Below are 18,738 nucleotides of genomic sequence, written 5' to 3' on the forward strand. Positions count from 1 at the left end.
ATATATATATATATATATATATGAAAATGTCATTGTTTCCATCCCAAACTATACACGAAAAGTCACCTATTACCCACCTAGACTTTTAAAAAGTGGAAGTATAACCTCCCCGCGACACCCATGCCTAAGTTCAATGAGTGGAGTGTACTCCACTCACTCCATGTCACTTTCCAGATCATTTTCCACGTCAAAAATAATTTTAAACATTATTTTTAAACAAAAATTTTCAAGTCATCTTCCATACCCCATTCATCTCTCTCATCATCTCTAAAAGGGAACATAACCAACAAACAAATACAGTAATAGAGCATCAAGCAAATCAAGATTCAAAGGCTTCTCAATAAGGATGAGTCATTAGATAGATAGCAGCAAAGAAAAAAGTGAAGGTCACCAGAATTTTATTTTTCAACGAAAGTAAAAAATTTTCAATCGATACTTTTAGATCTTGGGATGATATTACAAGAAGAACGATTTGAGGAACGTGTTTTTCTATGAGCTTTGGAGGTCAAAGAAATTTCGTTATTACCATGAACTTTCTAATAGAATTTTTCAACAAAAATGCAATGAGTTTGGAGTGTATGAAGTCCACCATTCATGTGAAAGAATTTAACACACTTCAATCTCCATTTGTATTTTTTGGAGAAGTGGCTTATGTGTTGAAAGATGAAATTTGCGGTGGTAGGTGCGGGAAGAGATAGACAAAAGAAAAAGGAAAAGTTTCATTGCCAATTGTAAGGCATTATTAGAATTTAGTAGTGTTGCGGGTGCAAATTTGTGGTTGTTTTTGTAACTTTGGATGTCAACAATGGTGATATTGTGATTCTGATGGCAATTTTAGTAGTGGATGTTGAATTTTATGATGGTTGTTTATGATATTAATGGTTGTATTGTCATTCCGATAATAAAATCTACGGTGGATTCTTAAAATTATTGCGCTGAAGATTTGAGTTTGATGATGATGGTATCAATGATGGTGTTGTAATGGTGATTTTGGAGAAGAAGAAGCCATTGAAGAAGGCGAGATCCATATTTTAAAATGAATAAATAAAAAAAAAATTAATTAATATTTTTCAATTGAAAAAATAAAAAAAATTAATTTTATTAACATTTAGTTACAAATTCTTAAAACAAATGATCTTCAATTTCGATTTTTAAAGACAAATTTGAGAATTAGGGTTCTTAGTTTGGAGCCCCAAATTGGCTTAAATAGGAATTAGGGTTCATAGATCCTTTGAAAATTAAAAGTGTTGTAGTTTTAATGTTTTTATCCATTTAATTTTGTTATTCAAAAGGCCGCTGGACGCGCCTAAAACGAGTGTAAGAAAGGTTCCTTAGAATGGGTGTAGCGGAAAGATAATTGTTTCACTTTTTTATAGTTTAGGTTTGTAATAGGTCACTACTATAGTTTAGGTGTGACCTAGACTTTTCGTATATAGTTTGAGGTGAAAACGATGAATTTTCAATATATATATATATTACCAAAAGATTAGTGATTAAAATCAATTATAGGCTATGCTATTGTACATAACTATGCCAAATGTACGTTTATAAAGACTTGGTGTATTTTTTATCTTCTCCAATCTTGTCAAAGTCTTTGAGCCCCACGTAACCTGAAAAATTTCCTAAATTGATAGCAACCACTATAAATTAGAGGCTGTTTGGATAGGATTAAACAAATAATTTTTATTTAAGTAATTAAAAGTTTAAAATGATTGCTTATATATTAAGCATATAAGTGTTTGGATAGAAGTATTGGAACTGAAAAAAGTTGTTGATGTGTTTGATAAACCAGTGATGTTAAACGCTTTTATTGTCAAAATAACTTAAATATCCTTAAAGTTGTTAACACCATAAATAAGGTGAATTATTTATTATTTTTTATTCTAAAAAAAAGAGATAAGCATCTAGTACACCCTTGAATTATGACAAAAGTTCTTACGACACACTCCATCTTCACAGAGGTCCTATTACTCCCCTCAAGTCAATTTTAATGTATTTTTGTCACCCTTTTATACTGACGTAATGCTTTTATTACATAAAAATGGGGTCCACATCTATGATGACACGTCATCTAAAAAGGTGCTACATCAGCTGAAAAGGTTGATAAAAACATGCTAAAATTTAGTTCAGGGGGATAATAGGACTCTCGTGAAGTTGGAGTATGTGTCGTGACAAATTCGATCATAGTTCAGGGGATACTAGATGTTTTACTCAAAATAAATTTGTGAGCAAATCTCCGATGTAATGATGGATTTGTTGAAAACAAAGGAGAACGATGAAGAGGAAATTGTAGGAAAGAGACAAAGAGAAGCGGCAAAGAGAAAAAGAAAGAAAAATCATATATTTATGGGCTACAAGTTCACGGTATCGTTGGAGTTAGAGAAAAATATAAGGAATAAAAAGATAAATATTTTTGTCAAACCTCAAAGAATTTTAATCAAAAAAGTAAAAAACTGGGGTACCTAGATTCTCAGTTTTTTTTTTTTTAAAATTAGTTTTTGGTTTTTTTAGTACTTTTTTATTTTACCAAACACTTTAAAGGAAATTAAAAAAAGAGATTAAAAGATGATTTAACTAGATTTTAGTTCTATCCAGACGGGCTCTTAATATTGTGCATTCTTTTATCAAAAAAAAGAAGAAGAAAGAGTTGATAAAAAATACTCTAGAACAAAGTATTCTTTTATTACTTCTTGCATTCTCATTTTCCTTTTATCACTTGATTAGTGTTGGGTTCGAAATTGAGAGAGCATCATGCAGAAGCTATTAGTTGTAAACTATTGTAGTGATAATTCAGAAGATAAAAAAAACATACTAAAAAATATATTATTGATGTAATTTGGTCAAGTGACCTACATATTGAAAACTAATATAAAAAAGAATAAAATCTATTGGGAGAAAATCTCCCCCTAAACGAGACTCTTTAAACGACTATATTGTGGATGCTACTGTATTATGATATGAGAAGAGGGTCTTCTATTTATAGATGTCCAAAACAGTTTCTCCAAAAAAGATGTTAGCCAAATATGGAAAAAAATTATATTTTTTTCTTTCAGGAAAAGTAAAAGTAATTATGGTAACTTTTATTTTCCTTCTAAGAAAAAATAAAACTTAAATATAGTAAGAAAATCAGGACAAAAACCCTAACAAATCTCCCCTTTTTGGCTTAATTTTCTTCACTTGATCCGTCTTCTCTTCATATCACATGCATGAACTTCGTTCTTGATATAATCTTCATAACTGCTGCTTGACATGGTTAAAAATAATGTTTAAAATATCATGGTTAAAAATTAGTTTAAAAGTAATATTTTATTTTCATTTTTAAAGATGCAGCAGTAGGCGTGTTGAAAATATGGTTGACACTTGTTTTCCACATGTAGTTCGACAAAAATCTTCATTATCGCCCAAACTGTTGCAGTTTGATTATATTTTGAAACCGCTTTGAACCTGTTTAATCTCGTCTCACCACACCATTGAACCATTGAACCGTAAGCTCTGATACCACTTGTTGGGTTTGAAATCGAGAGGGGGTCATGCGGAAGCTATTAGTTGCAAACTATTGTAGTGATAATTCAAACGATAAAGAAAAACATACTAAAAAACATATTATTGATGTAATTTGGTCAAGTGACCTATATATTGAAAACTAATATAAAAATATTAAAATTTATTGAGAGAAAATGTCCCCTAAATGAGACTCTTTAAACGACTACATTGTGGATGCTACTGTGTTATAATATAAGAAAGGGTCTTCTATTTATAGATGTCCAAAACTTTTCCTCCAAGAAAAAGGTTAGCCAAATATGGAAAAGAATTATAATTTTTTCTTTCAGGAAAAGTAAAAGTAATTATGGTAACTTTTATTTTCCTTTTAAGAAAAAATAAAACTTAAATTTGATATGAAAATCGGGGCAAAAACCCTAACAATTACTGCATGATTCTATTGCAATAAATCTGCTCGTATGGTCTTTACACGGTGCAGCCTTTTGACAGAACGACTCAAAAAAATACTAGTAATAATATTACATTCAAATTTAGAGTTCTACAGAGCCTTCAAAGTGTAAATACAAATTGGAAAGAATATATCAAGACTAGAATGACAAGAAATAAGTTGGGCTTGCTGATGGTGATCAAATAAATCTAAGATGAGTATATTTTCTTTTATGCTTGTCTCAAAGTAGACTAAACACTTATTTACTCGAGCACGGGACATTATATGGACGATAAAACAAAATAATCTTCCTAAATCACTTGTGCACAACAGACGTTGAACCCATGAGATATAGCAGACACACTAACAATTTGCACAAAATTCATTTGGTCAATAAATGATTATTTCATTTATTTCACATAGATTCATCATCGATCCGTAGCAAAATTGCAAACCTTTCCATCACATAATGAATTAATATGGATATTGTGGTAAAAAAAAAAACACTCATATTAATCACTATTTCCTAAGGCCATGAAAAGTCTAAAATGGACAAGTAAAAATTAATGAAGGGAGTAATATCTATTTCACAGGCAAGACATTAAGAAAACTTTGTCTTGAGGCATAACTTGTGTCACGCAACATATGCCTAGCAATTTTTTTGCCTTGCGTTTTTTTTTTTTTCGTTTTTCGCTGTCAAGGACATTTTTCGGCCATTTTTCGTTGAACTTAAAGTGCTAAAGGAAATAAAATTAAATATCACCCAAAAAAATTTCATGTGCGAATAACCCCTTGGAGTTGGGTTGTGTTGAGCTAAAATCAGTCAATTATTAAAATATATTGTGCTCAATCCTTAAAATTTTGGGCAAATTGGATGGGTCATCAACATTGGAAAAATCAACCAATAGGAAAATGTTTAGCCATTTTAAAGTATCTACTTCCAAGAAATTGTAATCATATCATGTGCACTAACTGTACATTTCCAAGTCAAATACCAACTATAGGTCATTCTTACATTGAATGACATAGGCAAATTCAGATTAAAATTTTATGAATTTAATTTTTAAGAGTTTTAGTATTGAACCTATTGTATTTGTAAAACTATGAGTTAGAACTTAATTTTGGTGTAAATTTAATGAATTTCTACACATAAATTTGTCTTTGCATTAAAAATACTGAATTCAAATAAACTTGATATCTCTGTGATGCATCCATCACTAACAATGGAAATCATTTTTTCTTGTCATGGTAGAGAATTTTAATAAAAAATGCCCACAATTGACTTTTGCAAAAATTATGATTATTACCTCTCTCTCCCCATTCCATGCCCCACATAACAGAAAAATTCAAGTTGTATTTGAGTCTTTGTAAAGAGTTCTTAAAAGTTTGTCTACAGTTTCCTGTACAATTATTAGTAGGTGTTGTGGTATAAACATGATTTCTTTGTAATCATCTAGAGTTAGGTGATTTTCAAGCTAGAGTTTAGCTTGTTGTGTCAAGTTAGAGTTAGCTGGAGGTTGAAATAGCAACGTTACTGCTTGTGTCTTCTTGTAATAGAGTTCTTACTAGGAGATTAAGGATTAGGAGTTTAATCCTTGGAGTCTGAAGTCTGTATTCAAGAAGTTGCTTGAATATAGTGGAGCTTAGGAATTCTGGAGGCAAGTCGTGGTTTTTCTCCCTTGAGCAACGAGTTTCCACGTAAAACTGTTGTGCCTAATATTTATTTTTTCCACGCATTTTATTGTTTAGTTTTCTCCTAGTTCTTGTTGGTTGAGTTCATGTGGGAACAGGTCCCAGAGTTGAGGAGCAACCCACTGCAACTCTTCATATAGGGAAGAATCTGAGGGTAGCCTGAAGATCATCAAATATATTTTCTTTTATGTTGTCTCAAAGTAGACTAAACACTTATTTACTAGAGCATGAGATATTATATGGACATTAAAACAAAATATTCTTCCTGAATCACTTGTGCACAATACAATAGACATTGAACCCATGAGACACAACAGAGACACTAACAATATGCACCACATTCATTTGGTCAATAAATCATGTGGTCAGCTGCACGTTCATTTCACACAGATTCATCATCGATCAGTAGCAAAATTTCAAACCTTTCCACCATATACATGAATTAATATGGATCTTGTGGTTAAAAAAAAACTCATGTTAATCATTGTTTCTTAAGGAGCGTGGAAAGTTTAAAGTTGATAGCGGAATCAACCCACAACACGGAAACAAGACAAACACAAGACTAGGTCGAGAACAACAAGACACCAACTCTCGGCCACAAGTCCAAAATCGAGAATACAAGAAGAAAGACAAGGTAACAAGGTGTTTTTCACACCAAAGCAGCAAACAAAAAGATGAACACAAGATGAGGAGAACAATAACAATACAATAACAACAATACACGGTTTTACTAGAAAAATAACACAAACACGATTACAAGAAATGTAAAGAAAGGTAGTGAGACATTAACTCTTACAAGAACTAATAACCTAAGTGTATCTTAAACACTAAGACCCTTAACTATTGTAAAAGCGACCCTTAACTATTGTAAAAGCAACACCAACAATCTTACCATGACACAAGAGGGTGTTAACCACTCAAACACCAAGGTTTCTAACAATGTTTTGTAATACTAGTGATTCCACACTAGCATCACCGTCATTTCGGTTTTGGTAGCTTTTCCAAGCCCTAAAACTAAGGTGTTACACTCTCCATGAGAGAAGAAAGGTGTTACAAGTTATGTCTTACAATATCCTTCAACAACTAAAGAACTAAAGACCAAAACTAGTCTATTTATAGACTTATTACAAACATAAGTGAAATGTTCCAAAAGTCCTTAACGAAGGGAAGATGAAAGGCGCCTATGGAGTGTATGTAGGGGCGGATTTGGTGTGTCCAAATCCCTCTTCAAACTTCAACTTGTACACTCCCTCAGCTTGATTCCATGCATGCTCACGTGCATCCATCTTAATGATCGTGCCCATATCATCCTCTCCATCTTGAGAGGAATTTGACCTCAAATTCACAGCTTCTTCTCTTTCAAATATGGACGTCACATGCATCATTATATGGTCAATCATCTTCACCACCAACTTTACTTGCACCTCGGCTTCCTCCCCATCTTGAGATTGGCCCTCAATCTCATCTGCGTCAATTCCCATATCTTCACTTGATCCCTACATCTTTCTCTCAACTCATCTTCCATCATATAAGCATCATCAAATACTCCATATTCTTCATGTCCCTCTCTACCATATACCTCTACATGGATGTCTCGGGTTGGGGAAGTGGAGGTTTGGTTAAGAGGATTGATTTGGTGATGTGGAGCTTGGACGGGAGAGTTCTGTTTTGGTGGAGGCATTTTGCTTCCAAGTCCTTCGTGTTGGACTTGATCAATTTCCAAGGGAGGTGGCCTACTTAGGTCTTGGTTTTGAGGGTAATTGGAAACTTGGCTTATGGCATTTGGTCTTGGAGGATTGATCGTTGGATGTAATGTTTCGGGAGTAGAAACACGAGAGTCCTTTGACTCTCCATTCGACCAACCTCTCAATTATAGTAGATATATTCGAGCTTAATTTTTCAAGGCCCGCATTTGCCTTAGCCATGCCTCGAGAAATAGCATCAAGGTGGGCCAAAATGGCTTCCATTATGGCAAAAAAGTTACCTATAAAATAGAAAATACGTTAGTTGTACAAAGGGTGACGTGACAGCCTTTGATTGGTTATGGATAGTGACCTGGAAGCCTTGGAATGGTTGTGGAATATAATTTGAAAAATTTAGTGTTTTTCCAACTTGTGGAAGAGAAAAATCAGTTTTGGAGGGAAGACAAGTAGTTTTTAGAGCCTCTTCTCACATTCAAAAGGGTTGACTTGTCTTGCACATTTTGGGAAAGACACCTTTTTGAAGGGTTGGTGGCCCTTTCCTCTTTTGTCAACCTTGGAAACAGTTCTTGCTCTTTTTTAGCAACAAACCTTTTTGAAAGCCCCTTTTGTCCCTTACTTCTTTAGTATAGCTTTGGGACTAGTTTCAAGACAAACAAGAGACTTCACTCTTTCCACTTAGTCTTAAGATCAAGTCACTACTATTGAAAGTTCTTCTTGCCACAAGACATGAAGATGATTCAAGAACATCAAGAACCTTTAATAGAGATTTGAAGACCAAGGTTCAAATTGTTCCTCCCAACAACAACATCTCCTATTCAAACACAAATCCACAACAACAATAGCAACAACACACCTTTAAACTTCGGATTTCACAACAACACACCAAAAACGTCCAATTTGTGGATCCACAAAACCAACACCAACAATGCTTCGGCCAAACCTTGAATCCGCACAACACAACACAAGAAGGAGTTCAACTTGGATATTGAATCTATTAGTGTTAGAGAAGAAGAAACCAACACTAAATACACCCAAGACTCATGGAATGCTCCTAGATCTAGTACTCAAAGACAAGTCTCGGCCAAGACAACAACAAGAACAACAACTTTCTCGGCCAAGAACACCAAACTCAAGAACACAACTTTTTTTTTTCCAAGTGAGCTAGCCCAAGATTGATTTTTCTCAACATATCAGGGCTGAGAAAAATTGATCTTACATTCAACAATCTATCAGGAAGCCTCCCGCCAAACATAGGTTCTATCTTACCCAACATTGAAGAGCTTTCTGACTTCCTTCTCTATCTTTCAACCACATGCTTCCTGCCTCCGCGGGGAACCTTTCCACATCTCTTTTTAAAGTTTCACGCCAAAAGTTGTAAAATCAAAGGGCGAATTCCAAATGAAATTGGGAACTTAAGAAGCTTATTGTTCCTTGATATTTCTGAAAACAATTTGGTTGGATTGATTCCCACAACACTTGGAAACTTGAGAAACCTTCAGCGCTTCAACTTGAGTAACGACAAACTTACAGGGTTTATTGGTGATCATATATGTAAATTGCAGAATTTAGGTGAAATTTATTTGGGTCAAAATCAACTTTTAGGATCTCTTCCTAATTGTTTAGGGAATATTACTTCCCTTAGGGAGATACATCTGGGTTCCAATAAAGTGAGTTCCAATATATCAACAAACTTAGGGAACCTTCAAGATCTAGTGGTTCTTGACTTATCGTTAAACAACATGGTGGGTTCTTTACCTCCACAAATTGGAAATCTAAAGGTTGTAACAAAGATGGATCTATCAATGAATCAATTCTCAAATGGAATTCCTAGAGAAATTGGAGGATTGCGAAGTTTGGTGTACCTTTCTTTGAGACACAACAAGTTGCAAGGATCTATACCTGACTCAGCGAGCAACATGGTAGGTTTGGAATTCCTAGACCTTTCTCATAATAACATATCAGGAACCATTCCCAAGCCTTTGGAGAAACTTCAAAACCTGAAGTATTTCAATGTTTCTATCAACAAATTGTATGGTGAAATACCCTCAGGGGGTCCTTTCAAGAACCTCTCGAGTCTGTTTTTCATCGACAATGAAGCATTGTGTGGTTCTTCAAGATTTAGTGTCCCATTATGCCTAACATCATCAAAGCACAAATCAAATAGGAAAAAATTGCTAGTTATATATCTTTTTCTAGGACTTGCAATTTTATTTGTTCCTATCATATTTGTGTTTGTATGGATAAGGTATAGGAGAGGTAAAAGAGCTCCTCAACAAGCAGATTCATTGGATACAAAGAAACGAGAAAGAATTTCATACTATGAACTGCTCCAAGCAACGGATGGTCTTAGTGAGAGTAATTTGATTGGTTCTGGAAGTTTTGGCTCTGTTTACAAAGGCATACTCAAAAGTGGAACTGCCATTGCAGTTAAAAGTGTTCAATATGCAGCTGGATGCGGCATTTAAGAGTTTCGATATGGAATGTGAAGTTTTGCATAGCCTTCGCCATAGGAATCTCGTAAAAGTCATTACTAGTTGTTCCAATCTTGATTTCAAGGCTTTAGTTCTCGAGTATATGCCTAATGAGAGTCTTGAGAAATAGTTGTATTCACACAACTACTTCCTCGATACCAGGCAGAGACTAAGCATAATGATAGATGTGGCGTGTGCTTTGGAATATGTTCACCATGGGTGCTTCTCGCCTGTGATCCACTGTGATCTGAAGCCTAGTAACATCTTGCTGGATGAGGATATGGTTGCCCACCTCAGCGACTTTGGCATTTCAAAACTGCTTGGTGAAGATCAGGGTGATTTGTACACTAAAACCTTAGCAAGACTAGGTTATATTGCACCGGGTACGTCTGTTATTTTTGCTGATTTTCCTTTTTTTTTTTCAGCTAGAAAGTCTATTGCACCTTTAAATTAATTGTTTGACAGTAGAGTATGGACTGGATGGACTAGTGTCAATTAAGTGTGACGTATACAGTTACGGGACCATGTTGCTGGAAACGTTTATTAGGAGAAAGCCTAATGACTTTGAGGGAGATCTTAGCTTGAAACAATGGGTGGGTTATTCACTCCCAAAGGCAGTAATGGATATCGTAGATGCCAACTTGGTAACAGCAACAGGTAAAGGCTTACAGAAGGAGCTAGATGTTGTGGCATCAATCCTCAAAGTAGCATTATATTGTTGTGCTGAATCTCTGGCAAGAAGGACTAACATGAAAGATGTTGTAGCGATGCTGCAGAAGATCAAGATTCAACTTCTTGCACGTAGAACATTTTTATAATGGTTCTCTTTTCTCTTTTAGCACTTGATTTGTGTATGATTCTGTTTTCAGAAATTCTAGCTGGTGCAATAAATCTGACTGTTTCTTTTTGATATGAATATTGCATAAGGGTGGAACTTGAAAATTGCTTCTGCCCTTTGTTTAATCCTGCACTGTATCCCCAAAAGCCACCCCCTTCGCGGTAGCCTTTCTACCTCTCGAGGTAGTGGTAAGGTTTGCATACACTCTACCTCCCCAGACATCACTTGTTAGTTGAACTAATCTGTGTTTGTACCCAAGACCTCTTATTACCTGTTTCAAATTCCTACCTATGTTACTCGAGCTTTTCAAAAATGTCGCCCACACTTGCAAAACTGTATTTCTTTTAGAAGTATCCAACATACACTCGACAACAATTTTGAGCAACATAGGTTCCTACTCACCCAACATAGGTTCCGACAACAATTTTGAGCAACATTTTTTTCGTTGGTGAAGCAAAATGCAACTTCTTGTGACATTGAGCTATGTTGCTTGGACTATCTGTAAAGGCTGTTGCACTTGTGTCGGATCTTTCTAAAATAAACTACTTTTGGAGGGTCAGACAAGCACCCATCGACATTTTGGAAGAGTCCGAGCAACATAGACATTTAGTCTATTGCAATTTATCTTGTGGCGACAAGAAAGTTTTCTTAGCTAAAATTCCCTTAATTTACAAATTACACATGAAAATATAAAACAAGTTAACCGTTAAGCTACATCTAGTTAAAAGACAATCTCTCTCTCTCAAACAGTATTAAAACTCATGAAAAAGTTGCTTAAGGAAGAAAATGAAGATAGAGAAGCACTGTTTCAAGCCCAAAAACAATTACAGTCTGGCCCTCAAAACTTAGCGTTACAAGCTTATGAAAGGGAGAATTTTAAAAAATTTAGAACTTCATCCTATATGGCTGAGGTGTATCTGCAACAAAGAAGTTAAGTAAATTGGACAAGACTAGGAGAATATAACACTAACTATTTCTTCTTTGTTATTAAGTACAAAGGATTGCATCATGCCACAACACAACTGAAGGATGAAAGGGGGGAGTGGAAGTCTGATCCTGAGGAATTTTTGTGAACTATTATCAAGATATATTGGGGAGGACAGAATCAAAGATTTTTGGTCCATTGCTTAGAATTGAACAACAAATTGAGTTGTTGCATCCTTATGATGCAATTTTTCAGATTTACAGCAATAAGAGCCCGGGCCCCGATGGTTTTGGAAGTGGATTCTTCAAAGCATCATGGGATATAGTGGGTAAAGATGTCACAAATGCAGTGATGGACTTCTTTCATAATGGCAAGCTGTTGACTCACGTGTATTGCTCTCCTACCTAAGGTAAATGCCCATAAATTTACGAGCCAATGCAGGCCTATATCGTGTTGTAATGTTTTATATAAATGCATATCTAAGATTATGTGTACTAGGCTTAAAGGACTATAAAGCATATAGTAGCAAGAAATCAAGCTGAAATTGTTCAAGGAAGGTCCATGATGCACAATATCCTGAGTTTCCATGATATACTCGAACACTATAAGTGGAAAACTTCTCCCAGGTGTTTAATGAAGATTGATTTGTGAAAAGCGTATGAAACGGTCAGCAGGGAATTGGTTATGGATTTCCTTCCAAAGTTATGGAAGCAATGAATCAATTCAGTAAAGTCACTGGTCTAAGTTCAAACATGGAAAAGTCTAGTATTGTCATGGCCAGAGTAGACGATCCCACAAAGGAGTCGTTGCTCGCAAAGACTGGTTTTGATGTTGGTACATTTCCTATCAAAGAAGTGGAATAAACCTGATCATCATCAACTTGTCCTCATGATCATGCACATGATCAATACAGATGAACAGCCTATGCTAATCAGCTATCTTATGCAGGAAAGCTTCAAATTATTACCGATGTTCCTGTTTTCCATACACAGCTTCCAGGGGGCCGTCTTCATGCTGCCACAAAGGGATTCATCATCAGTAGCAAAATTTCAAACCTTTCGACCATGTACTAATTGCTTCATGAGTGTCAATTTTGACCTGTCAGTGTAAGAAATAAAAGAAACAGACGACAGTTAAAGCAAGTTCAAAGTTGAATCAACAAACAGAAAGGCATTTGATGTATTGAAATGGGAACAGAGAGGATAGAAGAAAGAAAGGGGAAAATAAGGGTCCCCGGACTTCTTTATGTAAGTGCCATGCAAAACATAGTGCATTGGTGGACAGAGTTACCTGTTACCTGTTGTTGGTGGAAGGTGGCAGGTTCCCATGGAATTAGTCTAGGTGTGCGAAAGTTAAATACATGAGAATTATAGGTCAACATGTCAACATGGGCTGTGTTAATGCACATTTCATAACCCAATCAACCTAAATATTGTTTGGATGAATAGAGTCAAAATGGGTTGCGTTTGTGTATTAACCCAACTACCCGCCCAAATTAAAATCATTTTGTAGTTGAACCTGACCCGTTAAAGTCTAGACGAGTTGGACGGGCCACACATTTATGACCACTCTGTCGAAGTCACAGTCAGATCAATATTGGTGAGTCATCGAATGAAGTGGCTATGGCGGTGGTTGAGGTGGAGGCAAAGGAAGCCACCACATTCAATAACTCAACAGTACCGACATTACTGGGAGTCTGATTCATTTTGTCCATCAGATTCAGAAAATTCTTCTTGACTTTTACACCGCGAAATTCAATAGCCATCGCATCATACGCTTGCGTCGCCTCCTCCACTGTGTCAAACATAACTAAGAAAACATTGCATATTTTCCTCGGATCTCTAGTCTCTACTGTGTATTTCCCCGACGGCCTCTTCTGTACTCCTCGGTAATGAACCTCCTCCGCAAACCCCTTCACATTCTCCTCCACCTTCCGTTCACTTCCACCGCCCATTCTGCTACCTTCGCAACTCCTCCATTAACATTCTCTACCCTCTTCGCCCCCTTCTTACTTTTTTGCTACTTCGGTGATATTTTCACAAGTAATAAGGATGAGAGAACGCATAGGGGGAAGAGCAGTGGTAGGGGAACCAAACAAAACCACTGTCAAGCGAGGGAGAGTTTGACTTGATTGATGTAAATTGTGGGGCCCACATGTGATGTAATATTATTATTATATTTTATTCTGAATGTCTGCATGGATATTTGTCTGTATTTTATTTCCTAATGCCACGTGCAGATTTCACAAAAAGAAAAAAGAAAAGGTTAATAAATTGGAAATGCTATTTTCAATTTGGGTTCAGTGGTTTATAATTATTTTTTTTCTGGGAAAACACCAAATCACTCGGTAATTTGCTGCGAAGGATATTCAATTGTCACGTTGCACTGTGATAGCAAGGCTTCTATACAAATAGCCTCTAATTCTAATGTGCATATCGACATAGATTTCCATTTTGTCAGGGAGAAAATCACACCACTGTTGATTCAACCTCAATATTTGGAAACTCATTTCGAAATTGCAGATTTTGTAACAACCTCAATTTCACACAACTCTAATATATATATTATACTTCAAAATCCGAATACAAATAAGAATTCAATTGACAAAGTAACAATGGACAAACACCAATGGGAAATCTATGAGTAACAGAGGGAGAAGGTAATTAGAAGGAGATGAGGTTAGACCATTGAAGGGGAGATGAGAGGATATAGACTAAGCCTAAGCTTCAACATAATTTGCAGGATCTCTTCAGTAGGGAACTGCTCTCATTTAAGGTGTTTGCCTAACCCGGATCCCAAAGGAAATCCACTCTTTTGTTGGGCTGTAACTTCATCTCAGGCCCAAGTCCAAAGCCCATGACCGAATTCATAACAATACCCCCATCCTCAATAAGAACCTTATCCTCAAGGTTCAAGACAAGGAATCCAACAAAAAGTAAGTTAAATTGTGACCAAAGTTTGATGTTGCATAGTTGGATTTGATGTTCACCAGGTAGCAACATGCAATAACCATAGGACTCCTCGGTTCTTGCAGTTGTAAAAGCGTATGAGTGATGCTAGTTTGAAAATCTTTTTGTTCCAAACGCTGCAAACGTCGTACAACACAATTGATATATAAAAACAGCTTACAATTCCCTTGAATAATTGCCAGAACCAGTGAGTAGTGTGTTAAACATCTTCATGATAGTGACTTTCCAACCGATATTTGTGTGGCCAAAAGAAACAACAAATCACCTTGAGAAATTCATTGACATGCACAAGTAGAGGAGCATATGCTTAAAGCATAACATGAATGAATCAGGAAACCTCACAAACATATCAGAATCAAGAAAAGGACCGAGACCCAAAATAAGATACGACAAAGTTCGCCTTAATGTAGAACTACACCAAACATAGCAAACAAGAGCCCATCATCTTTGTTGACCAAAATATGCTGCATCAGTTCTGAGTATCATGCAACAAATGCTTTGAACACCACCTTTATTTTCTCCTTACTACCAAGCTCTCTCGATTTAGACAACAAGATACCAGGAAGATTACGCTCCTGTGCCGTATCAATCCAATTGCAAGAATTTCACAAGGTTGACATAATTAACTTATCATGATCCAAATCGCCCAAAGCAAAACAATACACAAAATTTCTTATAACTCTAAGGAATATAGTAAGTAAATTAGAGTAAGGATCAAATGGTAGCTCTAATCCAACTAAGAATAATTCAAGCATCTCCTGGAACATTCCCGAGCCAAGTTGGTTCAAATGGACAACTGAACTTTCCAATAAAGTTGTACCATTAATGTACTGCACAACCAGATGGTTCTGGACAAAACAATAGAGCATAACAGAGAAAGAACCAATATTCCAGCACACTTCATCCTTAGACAAGTAGCTAAGGAAGATATTTAATATACCAGCAGTTGGATAAGCAATTTGGTCAAACACATTAGCTACATAGTCTATCCTCCATATATTGGCAACTTTTGTTTCCAAATTTAGTGGTATTCCTGCATATCTACGACGTATACCAAATTGCCGAAGCCCACACTCGAACAAAATAGGTGGAGAAATAGGTTCACCAGGATCAAAGGGAAGGTGTATAGATATACGATCAGGCATCAAGATACTAACAAAAATTAAGATAGGACTTCTTTCCCATAGTGATTCAAACACTTCATGTTCAACCAAAGAGTACTCAGGTCCATAATAAAAATTAGCAAATACCTGCCCCACATAAGTGTTGGAGTTCTCTTCATCAAAGGAAGTTCACAGGTTCCAATATTAAAATCGAATTTCCTACAATATTCAATCTCTGACTCTTGATGTTTGTTGACAACCCGACCCATATTCTCGAAATTATCATCCGTAAGGGATAACTTTGGAAACATATGCTCAATTCGTTGAGACAAATCATCTAACACCTGGCCCTCATGTTTTGCGGAAAAGCCCTTTACTGACTCGTCAATCTCGGTAACTAGATCTGTAGAGGCAGGAGAATATTTGACAGGCTTAGACAAGTCGGAATCCTCCTCATCTTTGCAAGACGAGTTCACACCTGAAAGCCCGATATTTGTAGTGGCTAGCTGGGAGCAAGTCGATAGTGGCGGTGCACATTGTCAAGTTTTCTGAGCATAGAAAAGTAACTCTCATTGAACTTCTGCAGCAAATGAAGGGAAATATCGACATGGTTATGCCTCATGTTAGAGCTATTTCGAAAATGAATTCTCAATTTCTCAGTGAAATGCTTCCAATCAAAAAATTACTTGTTGCAATACAACCATTGGAACCAATCATAAGCAGCACCATCGAGATTAACTGAACTGCTAATGATTGTTCTGTTTAACTGAACTGAACATGGACTGAGTTTATTTAGTTCCGAGGACTAGCGGAAGACTACTGAATTCTTTTAACTGACTAAATGCTACTGAGTTCTGTTAGGTGACTGAGTTTACTGATGTTTGAACTGAATACTGAAATAAACTGTACTGATACTGAGATTTACTGAATTCCATAGACTAACAAAATATTACTGAGATTACATAGATTACTAAGTACTAAGTAAAACTGAACTGATACTGCCTTTACATGAGTTTTCCTGAGTCATGAGACTGACTAAAGTCTACTGAACATGGCTTGACTGAGAGTATCATGAAAACATGACATGGCTCTAGTCACACAACTATATTTTTCGAGTACAAGTACCCCAGGACTTGATGGAAGAAAACTGACACGACTTGACATTCTTGAGTACAAGATCAACATTAACAATCTATAATATCATAACTTGGGGGATTTCATGGAATACATGTTTATCATACATCTTGTGCATAAGTAGTATTTGCAGGTAAGCATAGCATAATCTCATAAGACTAGTTCATGAGAAATCCAACAACATTTACAAGACACAGTATCCACATGGAAGTCATTGGAATATAAGGGCATATCATGAATTCTTCACTTAGTAACAATGTAGCTATATTGCATGATTTCTAGTTGCTTAGGCATTTTATCAAACACCTTACATGCACATCTTAGGCATAGGTAAAATCATTAAATTATACATTATAGACAACCAAATTTACATGTTTTCAACTCATATGATGTCATAGATTCATAATAACACATAAAGATTTCAACTTGGGAATCATTCAACATCAACAACATGATCATCAACAACCCACAACCTGAACAACATAATTCATAGATTTCAATTTATAGGCCAACATAGTTTCATGGAAATACATAAAGATCCTAACTTGAAACCATACAATAACCATCAACATTAACATAATCAAAACACAACAAAGTATTCACAATACATGATTTAAAACTTGATTCTTGAGCTCCATGGATGAAAAGAATCCATGGGTGAATACTATGCATGCCTTAGTTCTTGATTTTAGGAAGATTCAAGGAGAGAATTGCTTGAACTTGGATCTTCTATGGAAACCTTTCTTGAGTTCTTGAGAAAAAATGGAAGAAAAGAGTATATTTTTCTTCAAATGAGCCTTAATCCCGTGTTTGGGGTATATATAGGGGTGGAGGATGACCAAATTACCCTTATGAAAAAAAGAAAAAGACGAAGTTGTCCGTCTGTTGACAGTTTTGATAGGCTGTAGTAAATTGATCATATCTTTTTACTTAGATGTTGGATTTTGATGAAACCAATTTCATTAGAAATAATACTCAAAGAGATTTCCATTGATATATAGCAGCTCTCATAGTTCAAAATATGCAAGAAGTTATGATCGTTTGAATTTGACCCTGAAATGCTGAAAATTTCTGGAGCATGCGACGTATGCAAATCGCATGGTGCTTCTGTTTTGAAATCCAAAAATGCCCTAAACGGATTCCAAAAATTCCGAAAATCACTCAAAATGTACTCTTGACTTCTCCAATCACAACACAACTTGAAAATCCAAAAACGGAGGTCGGGAACGTCATCAAATAAATCCCCGAAGTTAGGAGGTCTAAAATGAGAGTAAGTGTTGAACTTGAACACTTAGAAAAATTTTTTTCTAAGTGTTGGAATCTCTCATGGAGCTTTACGAGCTGAATTTAACATGCAATTTTTACAGGGTCTTACAATATCTCCCCCTTGGTAACATTCGTCCTCGAATGAGATTGAATGAGAGGGGAGAAAAGACAACTGACGTGAGTACTGAGCATGAACGACTGAATATGATTTCATGGATGACATGACTAACAAGCTGAATATATCATAATGAACATGCGTAACTGATTTATGAATGAAGGACTGAGTGTTCTGATGAACTAAGTTTTCTCAAAATGAGAATGCATATCTGATGCATAACGGATAAGCTGTGTCCATGCATATCTGATGCATGATTATATGATTGACGTGATACGTGAATGCATGACTGAAAGTATTTATAAGCTGACCACACGTATCTGATATGTGGATACATGACTGAACTGAATCATGAACATACGACTGAACATGCAATGGTAATGGTACCAATTTTGGTACTGAAATCTGAACATGAGAATGAGTAAGCTCAAAGAAGACTGTTACATTGAACTTAAAATACTGATAAGTCTGAGATTAATTACTCAATATACATGAGCAAAAACATGAGAACATAACTGAGTCTGGAACGTGATACATGAACTAAATATCATGATATGAACTGAGTCTGTAATGAGTGACTTACGACTGAGATTT

The 18,738-nt window shown here is 35.7% G+C and overlaps 4 protein-coding genes and 1 long non-coding RNA gene across 5 annotated transcripts in view; 2 read left to right on the forward strand and 3 right to left on the reverse strand.

Annotated features, from left to right (window-relative positions):
• The window catches only part of LOC107869298 (ras-related protein Rab11B-like), a 13,609-nt gene extending 6,508 nt beyond the window's left edge, over positions 1–7,101 (reverse strand). The window contains exon 1 of the mRNA XM_047410832.1: positions 6,897–7,101. Within this exon, the coding sequence (XP_047266788.1) occupies positions 6,897–7,101 (205 nt within the window). The remainder of the gene's footprint in view (positions 1–6,896) is intronic.
• Positions 7,102–7,973: 872 nt separating this feature from the next.
• Positions 7,974–10,706, forward strand: LOC107868384 (probable LRR receptor-like serine/threonine-protein kinase RPK1). The gene is made up of 2 exons (XM_016715070.2): positions 7,974–10,177; positions 10,263–10,706. Exons 1-2 carry the CDS (start codon positions 9,973–9,975, stop codon positions 10,610–10,612), a joined length of 555 nt encoding a protein of 184 aa, XP_016570556.1. The 5' UTR covers positions 7,974–9,972; the 3' UTR covers positions 10,613–10,706.
• LOC124897667 (LRR receptor kinase BAK1-like) lies at positions 9,063–9,788 on the forward strand. The gene has a single exon (XM_047410833.1). The coding sequence runs from the start codon at positions 9,063–9,065 to the stop codon at positions 9,786–9,788; it is 726 nt and encodes a 241-aa protein (XP_047266789.1).
• Positions 10,707–13,142: 2,436 nt separating the features above from the next.
• Positions 13,143–13,511, reverse strand: LOC124897668 (ethylene-responsive transcription factor 4-like). The gene has a single exon (XM_047410835.1). The coding sequence runs from the start codon at positions 13,509–13,511 to the stop codon at positions 13,143–13,145; it is 369 nt and encodes a 122-aa protein (XP_047266791.1).
• Positions 13,512–14,738: 1,227 nt separating this feature from the next.
• Positions 14,739–17,552, reverse strand: LOC107868383. Its single transcript, XR_001673740.2, has 2 exons — positions 17,372–17,552; positions 14,739–16,209 (listed from the first exon to the last, which is right to left on the reverse strand). It is a non-coding gene; the product is annotated as an uncharacterized LOC107868383 (long non-coding RNA).
• Positions 17,553–18,738: the final 1,186 nt, after the last annotated feature.

Source organism: Capsicum annuum, chromosome 4 (genome assembly GCF_002878395.1).
Source record: "Capsicum annuum cultivar UCD-10X-F1 chromosome 4, UCD10Xv1.1, whole genome shotgun sequence".
Classification (NCBI taxonomy): Eukaryota; Viridiplantae; Streptophyta; class Magnoliopsida; order Solanales; family Solanaceae; genus Capsicum; species Capsicum annuum.

Coding starts and splice junctions, on each gene's coding strand:
- LOC124897667 (XM_047410833.1), top strand. CDS start 9,063: ATGGTGGGTTCTTTACCTCCACAAATTGGAAATCTAAAGGTTGTAACA.
- LOC107868384 (XM_016715070.2), top strand. CDS start 9,973: ATGATAGATGTGGCGTGTGCTTTGGAATATGTTCACCATGGGTGCTTC. Junction 10,178..10,262: donor ACTAGGTTATATTGCACCGG/GTACGTCTGTTA, acceptor GTTTGACAGTAG/AGTATGGACTGGATGGACTA.
- LOC124897668 (XM_047410835.1), bottom strand. CDS start 13,511: ATGGGCGGTGGAAGTGAACGGAAGGTGGAGGAGAATGTGAAGGGGTTT.